Source organism: Cherax quadricarinatus, chromosome 35 (assembly GCF_038502225.1).
Source record: "Cherax quadricarinatus isolate ZL_2023a chromosome 35, ASM3850222v1, whole genome shotgun sequence".
NCBI classification, from domain to species: domain Eukaryota; kingdom Metazoa; phylum Arthropoda; class Malacostraca; order Decapoda; family Parastacidae; genus Cherax; species Cherax quadricarinatus.
The window spans coordinates 17,539,307-17,557,375 of record NC_091326.1 but is presented as its reverse complement, the minus strand read 5'-3'; the positions used below and the strand labels follow the sequence as shown (position 1 = coordinate 17,557,375).

Here is an 18,069-nt window from a genome sequence, read left to right as displayed (position 1 = left end):
TGCTGCTGCTGCTGTAGCATCGTCTGCTGCTGCTGTAACATCGTCTGTTGCTGCTGTAGCATCGTCTGCTGCTGCTGTAACATCGTCAGTTGCTGCTGTAGCATCGTCTGCTGCTGCTGTAGCATCGTCTGTTGCTGCTGTAGCATCGTCTGCTGCTGCTGCTGCTGTAGCATCGTCTGCTGCTGCTGTAACATCGTCAGCTGCTGCTGCTGCTGCTGTAGCACCGTTGTTGGTGTGGCTTATTGAGAATACCAAGAAACAATTAACCCCAGAGGATTTGCCACCCAGGATAGCCCAAAAAAGTCAGTGTCATCGAAGACTGTCTAACTTATTTCCATTGGGGTCCTTAATCTTGTCTCCCAGGATGCAACCCACACCAGTCGACTAACACCCAGGTGAACAGGGAAAATGCCTGGAACTAGTGCTCATATTGGTGAATTTAGAGCCAGCAAAGGTTGGTTTGAGAGATTTAAGAATCGTAGTGACATACACAGTGTGATAAGGCCTGTTCTGGAAGAAAATACCAAACAGGACCTACAGTACTCAGGAGGAAAAGGCACTCCCAGGACACAGTGTCTCATCAGTCATTGCTGCATCTTCAATAAAGGTAAGTGTCATTTATTCTTCATTTAGTAGAGTAGTACATGCACAATATATATTGTGCATGTACTACTCTACTATTGTGCATGTATCCTTCTCTTTGTGTGTAGGAAAATGTATATTTCATGTGGTAAAATTTTTTTTTTCAAACTTTTGGGTGTCGTGCACGGATTAATTTTATTTCCATTATTTCTTATGGGGAAAATTCATTCGCATAGCGAACATTTCGCATAACAGCCAGCCCTCTTGCACGGATTAAGGTCGCTATGCGGGGGTCCACTGTAATACGAAATGTTATGATTGTATGCTTGGATGTTACCGCGGAGGCTGGCTTGTAAACAATGCCACCGGCGGAACGTGAGGCTGGCTCAGGCCTCACATAGACGTGTCTCGGACGAACAGCGTTGAGCGGGTTTTTTAGCGGTATGCGAGGCAAAATCTTAGCGATAAAATGTATCGGTATGCGGATTTAACGTTATGTAAGGCCAACGGTATGCGGGGGTCCACTGTATTATGTTAAGTCTGCCCGAAGTGACTCAGCATGACTGAGGCTGTCTTTGCTCCAATCATATTACAGTATATGTAAATACACATTGTAACCTTTGCAAAGAAATAAATATTTTATTTATTTATTTATTTATTTATTTATTTAAGGAACCTCCCTTGTTGGGGAAGTTCGCATCCTGAAATTTTGTTCGTATCCAGAAGCAAAAAATTGACCGAACAACAATTCGTATCCTGATAAATTCACATGGTGGGGCGTTCACAAGTGAAGGTTCCACTGTATTTTTAAATGTTTATACAGCAGTGTACTGTATACTGTAATGAACAGAATACTAAGAGGAAATCAGCTCTAATATACATTACTCAGGTTTGCATACTGGTTGGAAAGCCAGTCGTAAGTCTGAGTGGTTGGTAAATGAGTAATTTGCTAAGTGAGGAGAGGCTGTATTACCACATGCATGTCCATTTCCTTGAATACTAAATACAGTATTTATTTTTTTCTCTAACACCATTTTAATTCAGGTCACTTTAATACTATGAATTAGCTATCAATTACCTCCTCCTTTTTTAAGTTGAGCATATCAGACTTCTCCTGCTTCCACAAGTGCTGGAGCTTTTCAGCGAGACCAGAAAGAAACTGAGCAACGTTCTCGGGATTGTTGGCCATACGCTCTTCTAAGACGTATGCAGCATGATTTTTATAATTTAGTAAATCAGCTTGTTTCTGCCGCAAGGATATCAGTTCTTCAAGGATAGGAGTATTTTCTTCCATGCACCTGAAAAAAATTGATAGAATCATTAATATAACTATGCATGTTATTTTCAACATAGTTTTGAGGAACAAGTATTTCAAGGTATTTTCCCTTTAACAGTTTTTAAAAAGCTTTCTTTCCCTGACTGAACAGTCTTCTTATTCCTGGTTTCTAGCTTCAAAACTTTGATTTTTTTACATATTTATTTTCATTAACACATCAGCCATTTCCCACCAAGGCAGTGTGGCCCAAAAAAGAAAAACTTCCATCATCATTCACTCCATCACTGTTTTGCCAGAGGCACGTTTACACTACAGAGTGCTGGCACCATACTTCCCACCTCCAGGAATCAAGTCCAGCCTGCCAGTTTCCCTGAATCCCTTCATAAATGTTATCATGCTTACACTCCAACAGCACGTCAAGTCCTAAAATCCATTTGTCTCCATCTGCTCGTATCTAAAATGCTCACACACGCTTGCTGGAAATCCAAGCCCCCTCACACACAAGACCTCCTTTACCCCCTCCCTCCAACCTTTCCTAGGATGACCCCTACCCCGCCTTCCCTCCACTATTGATTTATACACTCTCGAAGCCATTCTATTTCGTTCCATCCTCTCTACATGTTCAAACCATCTCAATAACCCCTCCTCAGCCCTCTGGATAATAGTTTTGGTAATCCCACACCTCCTCCTAATCTCCAAAATACGGATTCTCTGCCAGTAGTGTCACTGATTTCCCATGTAATGTACGTATGTACTTGTGTAATATATGTAGATAGTACCAGCTATGTTATACATAAGCTCCCTGCCTCGCTAGGTTCCTTGGTTAGCTGTGACATCACACAACCCAGCATGTAAGTGCTAGGCTGCAGGCCTCCTCCTCAGACCTCGCTCCGCTCCTGTTACACCAAGCAGGACAAGGCATGGCCCTGGGCTCCCTCAAGACTCTCTCAATATAAGTTACCAACTGACCTAGTGTGTATTACTTCAACCGTCCAATATCTCTGGAACACCTACCCGACATCTCTTCATTATATTCACACCACACATTGCCCTCAGATATGACATCTCCACTGCCTCCAGCCTTCTTGTTGCAACATTCGCCACCCATACCTCACACCCATACAAGAACATTGGTATAACTATACTCTCATACATTCCTGTGTCAGTATAGCTACTGAATTCCCCATACTTATATACTTGTGTAGTATATTGTAGATCATATCATCCATGTATATATTTAGGCTCCCTTTCAGAAGGCTCAGTGACTAGCATGTGTGACGTCACGTGATGCTGTCGTGAGCGCTTCACGCTCGTCCTCTCCCTCAGTTCCCATTAGACCTACCAAGCAGCAGCAGCAGGCAGGCTGGACTCCTCCTCCTCTCACACTCTGCTAATATGCTAATATATGTGTTAACATCCAACGACTGTGTTTAACTCCAACCATCAAATCTCCACAAACCCTCACAACACCTGTCTTTGCTTTCATGGATAAAGTTCTTTGTCTCCACAGATCCTTAGTGCACCACTCACCATTTTACCCTCATCAATTCTATGATTCACCTCATCTTTAACCCCTTGACTGTCGCAACCCCCAATCCTGAAGTGTCTCCTGGTGTCGCAAAATTTAAAAAAAAAAAATTATTTTTTCTTATGAAATGATAGAGAATCTTTTCCCGATTGTAATGACACCAAAAATACAAAATTTGATGGAAAATTGAAGGAATTGCGCTCTCGCAAAGTTAGCGACCCCGGCGATATTTACAAATCGGCGATTTTGCCCACTTTGGCCCCTATTTTCGGCTAATTCCATTGTTCCAGTAGACCAAACTCCTAACTATTTCTTTAGAACTCCATTCTTTCTATCGATTGAGTACAAGAAACTGTCCATTTACTGATTTCAACTACCCAATAACGTGGTCAGAAATCTGCAATTTGGCCAATTTCATGAAAATTAAAAAATATGACAATTTCAAAATAAGGTCCAGAATGAACAATGCAGACATTCCTGGCTCTAAAATAACATTTTCTTTGTTCATCAGTCACGTCTCCAAGCCCCTCTGATATTACTCTTGCTTTCTATTTTGAATTTTTATTCAAACAAAAAATAGAAGATTTACTATTATACAGACTACTGCAATACTGTAATAATTGTATAAATAACATCAACCCATTCATGACTGCATATTAGAATGGCTAGTTCGACATTTATTGGATAATAACCATTTGTTTACTTTTGAACATCGGCAAAAATCAAACATTTCCCCAACTTTGAGTTCCATTTCCAGGTTCTTTTTATATTAAAATCAATCAAAATCACCTCTATTCCTATAATATGTTTTCCATTCTATCAAATGAGACCAAGAAAATGAGAATACAACCATAAATACTATACAAAAATTGGCCACAAATTCGGCATTTTAATTAAAAAAAAAAAACGGTCTGTGTTTTTTTTCTCATTATGCACTGCATGCTCCAGGATTTTTTTTATATGGTGCACACTGACCACACAGACCCATTCTCTCACATGTGGGCCTACCAGCTTTCTCCTGCTTGATTTGAAGCCGCTAGAATTTATGAGTATATATATGTCAAACACGGTACCTCGTAAGACGTATATATACGATGTCAACAGTCAAAGGGTTAACAGATCCATCTGCTGACATGTCCACTCCCAAATTTCTGAATACATTCACCTCCTCCATTTCCAATCTGATATCCAATTTCCCATTACCTAATTTTTTTTTATCATCACCTTACTCTTTCCTATATTCACTTTTAATTTCTTCTTTTACATACCCTACCTGTCATGGGGGGATTCACCAAGGAGGTGTAAGTGAAAGAATACACACGTATGATGTTCTAAGAGGGGCATAATGCGAGTCTTGAGGGGAAGCCCAGGGCCTGCCTGTCGAGTCTGCAATGCCTAGCGTGGAACTGAGAGAAAGGCCTCTAGCTAGCTGCTCACATGCGAGGTGATCATGATGTCACAGCCAGCCAGGGAGCCTATCTATAATATCTAAGTACAGTGGACCCCCCGCATAGCGACCTTAATCCGTGCAAGAGGGCTGGTTGTTATGCGAAATGTTCGGTATGCGAATGAATTTTCCCCATAAGAAATAATGGAAATCAAATTAATCCGTGCAAGACACCCAAAAGTATGAAAAAAAAATTTTACCACATGAAATATACATTTTCCTACACACAAAGACAAGGATACATGCACAATAGTAGAGTAGTACATGCACAATATATATTGTGCATGTACTACTCTACTAAATGAAGAATAAATGACACTTACCTTTATTGAAGATGCAGCAATGACTGATGAGACACTGTGTCCTGGGAGTGCCTTTTCCTCCTGAGTACTGTAGGTCCTGTTTGGCATTTTCTTCCAGAACAGGCCTTATCACACTGTGTATGCCACTACGATTCTTAAATCTCTCAAACCAACCTTTGCTGGCTTTAAATTCACCAATATGAGCACTAGTTCCAGGCATTTTTCCCTGTTCACCTGGGTGTTAGTCGACTGGTGTGGGTTGCATCCTGGGAGACAAGATTAAGGACCCCAATGGAAATAAGTTAGACTCTTCGATGACACTGACTTTTTTGGGTTATCCTGGGTGGCAAATCCTCTGGGGTTAATTGTTTCTTGGTATTCTCAATAAGCCACACCAACAACGGTGCTACAGCAGCAGCAGCAGCTGACGGTGGTACAGCAGCAACAGACGATGCTACAGCAGCAGCAGACGATGCTACAGCAGCAGCAGACGATGCTACAGCAGCAGCAGCAGCTGACAGTGCAGCAGCAGCTGTACCACCAATAGTAGCGATGGTTGATTGGGGTTTATTATACAACCTGGCCAGCTCAGAGACACGCACTCCACTTTCATACTTATCAATGATCTTTTTCTTCATCTCTATAGTAATTCTCACCCTTATTGCTGTAGGGTTGGCACTAGAAGCTTTCTTGGGGCCCATGGTCACTTATTTTCCAGAAAAAATCACCAAAAACACTGTAATAATACGAAATGTTCCGATTGTATGCTTGGATGTTACCGCGGAGGCTGGCTGGTACACAATGCCACCGGCGGAACATGTGAGCGTGGCTCAGGCCGCACATTGGACGCGTCTCGGACGAAGGGCGGTGAGCGGGTTTTTGGGCGGTATGCGAGGCAAAATTTTTGCGAGAAAAGCGAGCGGTATGTGGATTGTACGGTATGCGATGCGTGCGGTATGCGGGGGTCCACTGTATGTATACTACACAAGTAACACTACTGACAGCTCGGCCACGTTAACGTATGGCGTCCCGACATGCATCTAACTTATACATACTACAGATTGTAGGCATAATGGCTCTGGGCTGATTCTATACAATACCAAAGTACACAACAGCAGAACCTAAGAGCTATGCATAAGGATGATAACAGATTGTAATGCATTACAAATTACAGTGGACCCCCACATACCGTCGCCATCACATAACGTACAATCCGCATACCGCTCACTTTTATCGCAAAAATTTTGCCTCGCATACCGCTCAAAAACCCACTCACCGCTCTTCGTCCGAGATGCGTCCAATGTGCGCCCTTAGCCAGCCTTACATGTGCCGCTGGTGGCATTGTTTACCAGCCTGCCTCCGCGGTAACATCCAAGCATACAATCGGAACATTTCTTATTATTACAGTGTTTTTGGTGATTTTATCTGCCAAATAAGTGACCATGGGCCCCAAGAAAGCTTCTAGTGCCAACCCTACAGCAATAAGGGTGAGAATTACAATAGAGATGAAGAAAGAGATCATTGATAAGTATAAAAGTGGAGTGCGTGTCGCCGACCTGGCCAGGTTGTACAAGAAACCCAAATCAACCATCGCTACTATTGTGGGCAACAGAAAGGCAATCAAGGAAGCTGTTCTTGCCAAAGGTTTAACTGTGTTTTCGAAACAGAGATTGCAAGTGATGGAAGATGTTGAGAGACTCTTATTGGTGTGGATAAATGAAAAACAGCTAGCAGGAGATAGCGTTTCTCAAGTGATCATAAGCAAAAAGGCTAGGAAGTTGCATGAGGATTTAATTAAAAAAATGCCTGCAACTAGTGATGATGTGAGTGAATTTAAGGCCAGCAAAGGTTGGTTTGAGAGATTTAAGAAGCGTAGTGGCATACATAGTGTGATAAGGCATGGTGAGGCTGCCAGTTCGGACCACAAAGCAGCTGAAAAATATGTGCAGGAATTCAAGGAGTACATAGACAGTGAAGGACTGAAACCTGAACAAGTGTTTAATTGTGATGAAACAGGCCTGTTTTGGAAGAAAATGCCAAGCAGGACCTACATTACTGAGGAGGAAAAGGCACTCCCAGGACATAAGCCTATGAAAGACAGGCTTACTTTGTTGATGTGTTCCAATGCTACTGGTGATTGCAAAGTGAAGCCTTTATTAGTGTATCACTCTGAAACTCCCAGACCGTTCAGGCAAAAGAATGTCCTCAAGGAGAATTTGTGTGTGCTGTGGAGGGCAAACAGTAAGGCATTGGTCACTAGGGACTTTTTCTATGACTGGTTACACCATGCATTTGCCCCCAATGTGAAAGATTACCTAACTGAAAAGAAATTAGAACTTAAGTGCCTCCTGGTGTTAGACAATGTCCCTGGTCATCCTACAGACGTGGCAGAGCGACTTTATGGGGACATGAAATTCATTAAGGTGAAGTTTTTGCCTCCTAATACCACTCCTCTCCTGCAGCCCATGGACCAGCAGGTTATTGCAAACTTCAAAAAACTGTACACAAAAGCTCTGTTTGAAAGGTGCTTTGTAGTGACCTCAGAAACTCAACTGACTATGAGAGTTTTGGAGAGAGCACTTTAATATCCTCAATTGTGTAAACCTTATAGGTAAGGCTTGGGAGGGAGTGACTAAGAAGACCTTGAACTCTGCTTGGAAGAAACTGTGGCCAGAATGTGTAGACAAAAGGGATTTTGAAGGGTTTGAGGCTAACCCTGAGAGGATTATGCCAGTTGAGGAATCCATTGTGGCATTGGGAAAGTCCTTGGGGTTGGAGGTTAGTGGGGAGGATGTGGAAGAGTTGGTGGAGGAGGACAATGAAGAACTAACCACTGATGAGCTGATAGATCAACTTCAACAGCAAGAGGCCAGACCTGAGGAAACTGGTTCAGAGGAGGGGAGAGAGAAATTGAAGAAGTTGCCTACTACAAAGATTAAGGAAATCTGTGCAAAGTGGCTTGAAGTGCAAACCTTCTTGGATGAAAATCACCCTCACACAGCTATTGCATGCCATGTTGGCAACCTGTACACTGACAATGTTGTGAAACACTTTAGGGAAGTCATAAAGGAACGAGAGGTACAGGCCACTATGGACAGATATGTTGTGCGAAAGAAGTCCAGTGACTCTGAAGCTGGTCCTAGTGGCATTAAAAGAAGAAGGGAAGTAACCCCAGAAAAGGACTTGACACCTCAAGTCTTAATGGAAGGGGATTCCCCTTCTAAACACTAACACTCTCTCTCCCCTCCTCCCATCCCATCAATCATCACCAGATCTTCAATAAAAGTAAGTGTCATGTAATTGTGCATGCCTTTTTCAGTTTGTATTAAAATTAACATTTCATGTGGTAAAAATTTTTTTTTTTCATACTTTTGGGTGTTTTGCACGGATTAATTTGATTTCCATTATTTCTTATGGGGAAAATTCATTCGCATACCGATCATTTCGCATAACAAAGAGCCCTCTTGCACGGATTAAAGTCGTTATGCGGGGGTCCACTGTATAATAAATCACAAATCATGGTAAGTGACAAAATCAACGGTGGGATAGAATAATAAGAGAAATGATCGATCGATCTGTATTCATGTGATCTACGGATTCTGAGGAAGTATATTTACAAAGAAGAAAGTGTTTAACAGAAAAGACAGACTCGGCGCATGCAAGTCTTTTACTGTTAAATCTCAGAATTCGGCGAGAACATGAACACTTGAAAAAAAGTTGTTTTTGATCATCAATAAGTTGATATGATAAAAACAAAGTTGAAAGACTCTCTTAAACTACATTATCTATCTAGAGAGATTAGTAACATTAACCCCAACTCTGCTAGGGTGACATTTACATATGCAGAGTGGTCATTATCTCTAGGGGGATCGAAATCTGTTGTAATGGCTAATACATGCCGTGGTTGAGAAGGATCTTCATTGGTATTTACAACAGAAACTTGGGGATTCCTCATTACTTGTCATGTACATAAGGAATAACGACAATCAAGTTGTTCATCTGTCTGGTTATTAAAGATAGAGGGTACTGCATCAGGAGGATTGTCAGAGTCTGTCTCATTTGTTTGGTTGTCAAAGACCTCATCCTCATCGCATACTAACTTCATATGATCTAAATGCCATTCTTTATACTGACCAGTACTGATTTCTCTATCTGTATACTTATTGCCATTGATATGTTCGACTACCCGATATGGACCAACAAACTTTTGATCGAGCTTAGGCATTGCAGATGTTTTATTAAAATTACTCAGCATAACTCTTGAACCTACTTTAATTTTGGTTGGCTTTGCTCGAGTATTAGTGACTTGTAAATTCTGCTGTTGATTTATGAAGTGTTTCATGGATTCTTCTGAAAACACCTTGAGCTAAGCTGGTACGAGTTGCCATGAAATCATCAGGATTATAATTTGGTTTCGGTTCAGAATACAAAAACTCATAAGGTAACCACTTATCTACACCATACAATGTGTAATGTGGAGTATCACCTATAGAAGCATTGTAAGCAGAATTTATGACACACTGAACATCAGGTATAAATTCATCCCAGGTTGCACTATTGGGATTAACCCTTTGACTGTTTTGGCTGTATATATACGTCTTACGAGGTACCGTGTTTGACGTATATAATACTCAAATTCTAGTGGCTTCAAATCAAGCAGGAGAAAGCTGGTAGGCTCACATGTGAGAGAATGGGTCTGTGTGGTCAGTGTGCACCATATAAAAAAAATCCTGGAGCACACAGTGCATAATGAGAAAAAAAAACTCTGACTTTTTTTTAATTAAAATGCCGACTTTGTGGTCTATTTTTGTATAGCATTTATAGTTGTATTCTCGTTTTCTTGGTCTCATTAGATAGAATGGAAAACATATTATAGAAATAGAGGTGATTTTGATTGGTTTTACTATAAAAAGAATCTAGAAATGGAGCTCAAAGTAGGGAAAATGTTGGATTTTTGCCAATGTTCAAAGGTAAACAAATTATGTAATTGTCCAATAAATGTCCAACTAGCCATTTTAATATGCAGTCATGAATGGGTTGACATTATTTGTACAATTATTACAGCATTGCAGTAGTCTGCATAACAGTAAATCTTCTATTTTTTGTTTGAATAAAAATTCAAAATAGAAAGCAAGAGTAATATCCGAGGGGCCTGGAGATGTGACTGATGAACAAAGAAAATGTTATTTTAGAGCCAGGAATGTCTGCATTGTTCATTCTGGACCTTATTTTGAAATTGTCATATTTTTAAATTTTCGTGAAATTGGCCAAATTTCAAATTTCTGGCCACGTTACTGGGTAGTTGAAATCGGTAAATGGGCAGTTTCTTGTATTCGTTCGATAGAAAAAATGGAGTTCTAAAGAAATAGCTATAAAATAGGGCTCAAAGTAGGCGAAATCGCCGATTTGTAAAAATTGCCGAGGTCGCTAACTTCGCGAGAGCGTAATTCCATCAGTTTTCCATCAAATTTCGTTTTTTTTTGTGTCATTACAATTGGGAAAAGATTCTCTATCATTTCACAAGAAAATTTTTTTTTTTTTTTAAATTTTGCGACACCAGGAGACACCTCAGGATTAGGGGGTTGCGACAGTCAAGGGGTTAATAGTAGCTCTCAACACATCGAGTACTTTCTTATTTGTTCTTTCCACTAGACCATTACTGGCAGGATGGCGAGGAACAATGGTCGATTTAGAGATCTTGTACAAAGTACACAAATTTTCAAGAATCTCGTTACAAAATTCACCTCCATTGTCTTTTACTAATGACTTAGGAGTACTTTCTTACCGAAGGAATGGACAGGCTCGGTGGAGTGGATGAACTCTCCCCGGTTGAAATACACGTACATAGTTAATGCTATGACAAGAAAGATTAGCAAGGGAGAAACGGATCTTACTATCTCTTACAACATGTAACGACTGCTCGACATACAACTTTTTACCTTGCAAGGATCACTGTCAACTAGGATATTATCACCATCTGGAACACAAGGGACAACAACAGACACTCTAGTGAGCACACTAGCCACGACAGAAATGTTTTTCTGCAGACGGCCTGTGACATCAACAAGAGATGGCATAACTCATTACAAGTAGTCATTTTTCGACAAGGCGTCCCCTGGGGAAGAGCTACCACTTGAACAAGTAGCCATCGCAGGGATAGTAGTCTCAGTATCCAAGGTTGTCTGAGGTTCCTCTGAAAACCGAGGTAACTGTACACTATCCTGCATGCAAGATATTGTAGGGACTGGATTCCAGACAGGAGTGACTGTTTTACCAGTGCCTGACCGCTCAGTTACGTTAATAAGTAATGCACACATCTATATATGGTTTTAATCTGAGCTTCACATTCTGCAGCACTGTGACAAATCTTGGATACAAGCTGTGTAAACAACTATATTGCCTAAGAGCTAGATTTTGTCTTTCAGTTGGTAAGGGACTATTAGGATCATTAGCAAAGAGCAACTGTGACAACTCACACTTTGTGTTAGATTCTTTATCTTTTAACCCCACACTTCTTGCCAACACCCAAGCTTCCACTTCTCTTACAACTCTATCTATAAATATATTGAACAACCATGGTGACATCACACATCCTTCTCTAAGGCCTACTTTTACTGGGAAATAATCTCCCTCTCACCTACATAATCTAACCTGAGCCTCACTATCCTTGTAAAGACTTTTTGCTGCTTTCAATAACTTGCCTCCTATTCCATACATTTGCAACATCTACCACATTGCCCTCCTATCCACCCTATCATATGCCTTTTCCAAACCCATAAATGCCACTAAAACCTCTTTACCTTTATCTACTATTCACCTCAAACCATACCCCGGCCAGGATTGAACCCTACAAACACTTGGTCTACACACCCCCTACTCTTCCTAAAGCCTCCTTGTTCATCTGCTATCCATCTTACTCTTAATTCTTTCAATAATAACTCTACCATACACTTTACCAAGTATACTCAACAGACTTATTTCCCTATAATTTTTACAATCTCTTTTGTCCCCTTTGCCTTTATACAAATGAACTATGCAAATCCCTAGATAGCTTACCTTCTTCCATACATTTATGTATAAAATAAAAACACTAACCACTCTAAAACTGTATCCCCCACCTGCTTTTAACATTTCAATCTTTATCCCATCAATCCCAACTGCTTTACTCTCCTTTCATTCCACCCACTGCCCCAAGCACTTCCCCCAAGCTCACAACTGGTTCTTCCTCACTATGTTATTCCTCCTTGCCTTATACACAAAATTACAGCTTCCCTATCTTCATCAACATTTAATAATTCCTCAAAACATTCCCTCCATCTTCCTGATACCTCTAACTCTCTGTTTAATAACTCTTCTCTCCTATTTTTTAACTATCAAATCCATTCGTTCCCTAGGCTTTCTCAGTTTATTAATCTCACTCCAAAACTTTCTTATTCTTAACAAAATTTGTTGATAACATCTCACCCACTCTCTCATTTGCTCTCTTTTTACATTGCTTCACCACTCTCTTAACCTCTCTCTTTCTCTCCAGATACTCCTCCCTTCTTGCATCACTTCTACTTTGTAAGAACCTATTATATGCTAACTTTTTCTCTCTTACTACTCTCTTTACATCATCATTCCACCAACAGCTCTTCTTCCCTCCCACACCCACTTTCCCATAACCACAAACTTCTGCTGAACACTAACACTATATTCTTAACCCTTAAACTGTCCAAACGTAGATCTAAGTTTGCATGCATAGTGCTCCGAACGTAAATCAACGTTTTATTTTTCATTCCTTCAAATTTGGCACAATAGGCTTGAGTCGCCTAGACATGAAAGAATGGGTCTGTGCACTCAGTGTGTGCAGTATTAAAAAAATCTGGGAGCACTTAGTATCTTGTGGGAGCACTCGTTCAATTGAGCACCAGCTACAGCAAATAGCGTAGCAAAAACCAAGGATTCACTGATGCCATGTCGCATTAACACTCCCATTTTAAGAGGAAAGTAAGAATAAGTTAGATAAATGCACGAGTGAGTGTGGGTGGGTGGGTGTGAGTTGGACCTGACTAGCTTGTGCTACTAGGTCTGATGTCATGCTCTTTCCTTCAGTGGATGTGACCTGACTAGGTGGGCCATTGTTCTAAGCTGGGGGGGATAGATATGGACCTGCCTTGTATGGGCCAGTAAGCCTGCTGCAGTGTTCCTTCTTTCTTATGTTCTTATGTACAGTAGACTGTCATTTAGCACAAGTTTACTTGGCACGATTTGGGTATTGCACGATTCAAGAATTGTGGCACAATTTTATGTAACACGTCGTATAATTAATTCGACACAGTTCAGATTGTGGGAAGAAAAAAAGAAAATCTCCTTTGCTCAAGCGGCCGCCTTGTTGTGGAGCAGCCGGGGTGCCCTCCCGCCATCCCCTGCCACTCCCCAACACCGCCCCACCATCCCAGCTTTCATATTTCAAAAGTGTCCAGTTTTTCTCTGTTACAAGGCAGCTGTGTTTGCAAATTGAGTTATATTTTAATTACTATATCTTGTATCTGTCAAGCAATCATGACACCCAGTAGCCATACAAGTGTTACTGAAAGTGGCACAAAGAGGTATAAGCACTTAAGTCTTAGAATTAACAAAGAAACAAAGATATTAGACAAGAGATAACCTGTAGCTGTTATGAAGTGTTACTTTGTACACAGAAAAAGAGATAAACATTAGTTTGTGTGACTGAGACTACTAATTGAATGACTGACTTACTGAATGACTTGACTGACTTTCTGAGTGACTTGACTGACTTACCGAGTAACTTGACCGACTTACTGAATGACTTGACTGACTTACTGAGTGACTTGACCGACTTACTGAATGACTTGACTGACTTACTGAGTGACTCGACTGACTTACTGAGTGACTCGACTGACTTACTGAGTGACTCGACTGACTTACTGAGTGACTTGACTGACTTACTGAGTGACTTGGCTGACTTACTGAGTGACGAAGTTAGACACTCTAGTATAACCATCGACTTCAGTACTAGAACCTCTACCATCCACCTCAGCCCAGTAGGGCCACAACATAACTCTCCACTCTCTTCACAATCATCCACAAACACCAGCACCCACAATTTAAGGTAAGAAATACTATTATTTCTCTTACATTTGTGACTACATTTGTGAGCAGTAAAAACAATATAATACATCACAATGAACTACAACTACATATTCACTTTTATTTTTGTAAGATGTGGAGGCCTAAAAAAAAGTTGTTTGGCTTTTTGGAGGCTCCCAGGAAAGCAACCTTATTTTTCCCATAAGTTCTTCAGTTCATCCAACACTATTTTACCTAACACGCCATTTTCAGGAACGTAACTACCGTGCTAAATGACAGTCTACTGTATTCAGCAGGCTAGGTGGCTGACTGGCTTGCTTGCTTTGGCTGTCTCTGGCTGTCTATATCTGTCTGCATCTGCATCTCTGCATCTGCATCTGCATCTCTGCATCTACATCTCTGCATCTACATCTCTGCATCTACATCTCTGCATCTACATCTCTGCATCTACATCTCTGCATCTACATCTCTGCATCTACATCTCTGCATCTACATCTCTGCATCTACATCTCTGCATCTACATCTCTGCATCTACATCTCTGCATCTACATCTCTGCATCTACATCTCTGCATCTACATCTCTGCATCTACATCTCTGCATCTACATCTCTGCATCTACATCTCTGCATCTACATCTCTGCATCTACATCTCTGCATCTACATCTCTGCATCTACATCTCTGCATCTACATCTCTGCATCTACATCTCTGCATCTACATCTCTGTCTCACATGTACACATATGTACAGTTATTAGTGTAAATTACCTAGGATAACCCAAAAATTACAGGCAAAGATAGATAGATAGACAGACAGGCAGATAGACATGTTTGTGTGTATCAGTAGAAACAAACAAAGCCAGGGTTCCCTGAGTGCCCATTTATCAAAAGTCACTGGGCTATCAACAGGTGTCATAAACACCATTCTTCAAGGAGTTTGATATACATATACTCCTTCCTTCAGTGGATGTGACCTGACTAGGTGGGTCATTGGTCAAGCCGTGGGGGATGGGGGGGGGGGGCATGGACCTGCCTTGCAGTGTTCCTTCTTTCTTATGTATTTGGCAGGCTGGCCGGCTGGCTCTGGCTGTCTCTATCTATATCTCTGTATCTGTCTATATCTCTGTCTATCTGTGTCCCACATGCACACATAAGTACAATTATACATAGTGTACATTACCTAGGATAACCCAAAAATTCCAGGTAAAGATAGACAGACAGAGACAAGACATGTTTGTGTGTAACAGTGATAACAAATATAGAGAGGGTTAGCTGGAGAAGTGGGCATTTATCAAGTGTCACTGGGCTGTCAACAGTACTGGGATGCCTTTCATAACAACATGCTTCAAGGTATATGCCATGCTATCTAAAACATTGCTGGGACCTATAAATACTTTGTATATATTTCTAGACAATAGTAAATAACCCAGGCAGGTGTAAATGTTCACCTATCAATGTGATTGTGACTATTTGAGCACTATTTCAGTACCTACTATTAGTGTCAGAACAAAGATTGGCTATGAAATTGCAAGAACTATCATAAATTGTAATTATCAGAACATAAAAATATATAATTAAAATAAAAACAAGAAAAAAAAGGTATATTGGCAACACTTCTGCAAGCGGCAGGAGTCGATGTTGCCGTCAGGTGAGCATCCAGAGCCAACTTCACGGTTTTATATCTCAGTAAGTACTGACCCTAAAATTTTTTTTTTAACCTTATAACATGTAGAAAAATGTGCTCTTCATTTTAAAAGAAAAAAAAAAATTTTTATTTTTCAAAATATTTGGAGCACCATGCGAGTGAACGTAGATCTACGTTTGGACAGTTTAACCCTTTGACTGTTTCGGTCGTATATATATGTCTTACGCGCCACTGTTTCTGACGTATTTATACGCGTAAATTCTAGCGGCTTCAAATCACGCGGGAGAAAGCTGGTAGGCCTACACAAGAGAGAATGGGTCTGAGTGGTGGGTGTGCACCCTGTGAAAAAAATCTGGGACTCAGTGGTGCATTGTGGGAACGCCATCTTGGTAGTCCATTTTCACCATGCCTCGCAGTAAGAAGTACCTCACTCCTCGGCGGATTGGAGGTCATTTGTTCCCAAGTGATATCTCTACCAGCGATGAAAGTGTCAGTGAAAGTGAATTCCAGGGTTTTCAAGCGGGTGTGACCGAAAACAGTGCCCAGGATAACGTAATTAGTGATGAAAACCCAGATGACCCACGACCTTCCACCTCTGGTGCTGGGCCGGCTCATTCACGTTCACCTGTACCAGGACGAAAGAGGAAACTATTTGCCCATGTACAAGGCTCAGATGTGAGCAGTGAGAGTGATAGTGATTTCAAAGCTATTTAAAGCAGTTCTAGTTGCGACAGTGAGGGTGAATATTCCCCAGTGAAGCGGCAGTATGTATGACATAGCATGCGGTCTGGTAGTGTGTCATATGCTGTTCCAAGGGGAAGGAGTAAATCTCGGAGCACATCCCGTGGCCCTACACCACAACCTGATAGTGAAGATGACGATATTGTTACGATGGGTATGAATGACGTGAGTGGTGGTGGTGATAGTGATGGTGGCACGAGTCATGTGGCACCAGCAGCGGGCCATGCTACTACCGACGCTGCTGACTCTGAACAACTACAACCAGCCTCACCCAACCCCACACTCCCACAACCTGCACAACCACAACCGTATTTCAATATCCAGAACCCACCAGCAGACCGCATCTGGGATTGGCAGGAAGGTGACGAGTTTGTTCCCAGTCCCCATGACTTTGATGAAACACAAAGTGGAATATGGCCATCATGTACACTTGGGAACAATGCTACTGAACTGGAATGCTTTCAGTTATTCTTCGATGAACCCCTGATGGACATTATTGTCAGGGAAACCAACACATACTATAAGTACACCATGGCAAATACAATTCTCTCACCAAGATCACAGCTACACCAGTGGAAGGACACAACTGTGGCAGAGATGTACCTGTTTTTTGCCACAATAATGCTTATGCCACATGTGTATAAGCACACTGTCACCACAGGCCTGGTCACAGACCGGGCCGCGGGGGCGCTGACCCTCGGAACTCTCTCCAGGTAAATTCCAGGTAAACATACTGGGCAACAGAACGCCTGATTTCAACCCCAGGTTTTAGTGACATTATAGGTGTGAATCGTTTTCTGGTACTGTTACATATATTACACTTTTCAGACAAAACAAGGCCTGACAGAAGCGACAGGTTACACAAGATCAGAAATATGTTTATGTACCTGAAACAAAAGTGTTGCATGTATTTTTATCCCTTCAGGAAGCTTGTTATTGACGAGTCTTTGATTTTATTCAAAGGAAGACTCTCATTCAAGCAATACATGCCAAGCAAGAGGAAACGCTTTGGTATAAAGTTATTTGTACTGTGTGATTGCAAAAGTGGTCTCGTTTTGGATATCATTGTGTACACTGGCAGTAATATATTGAGAGATACCAGGAAGTTATTGGGTATCTCTGATGATGTGGTTAGAACAATGATAGAACCATATCTTGGTAAGGGGCATATATTATATACTGATAACTGGTACACAAGCCCCATACTCAGTGATTTCTTGTGAGTGAACCTGACAGACGTGTGTGTGGTAATCATAAACATATGCCAAGGTTCGACGCTGGCACTCGCAGAAGTGAGGTGCAGGCCTTTGCTGCCAATGACATCATGGCATTTCGGTGACATGACAAACATGATGTCACATTGCTGACATCAGTTAACCAAAATGAAATGGCACACACTGGTAGGCACAATAGAGAGACCAATGAACCCATTCTAAAACCTGCAGCTGTCATGGACTA

At 41.3% G+C, this 18,069-nt stretch overlaps 1 protein-coding gene across 3 annotated transcripts in view; it reads right to left on the bottom strand.

Annotated features, from left to right (window-relative positions):
- LOC128695031 (thimet oligopeptidase) overlaps positions 1-18,069 on the bottom strand; it is a gene marked incomplete at its 3' end in the record, with an annotated part of 205,504 nt that overhangs the window by 70,733 nt on the left and 116,702 nt on the right. For all 3 annotated transcript variants that reach the window (XM_070091414.1, XM_070091413.1, XM_070091412.1), the window contains 1 exon segment: positions 1,661-1,880. In XM_070091414.1, the coding sequence (XP_069947515.1) occupies positions 1,661-1,880 (220 nt within the window).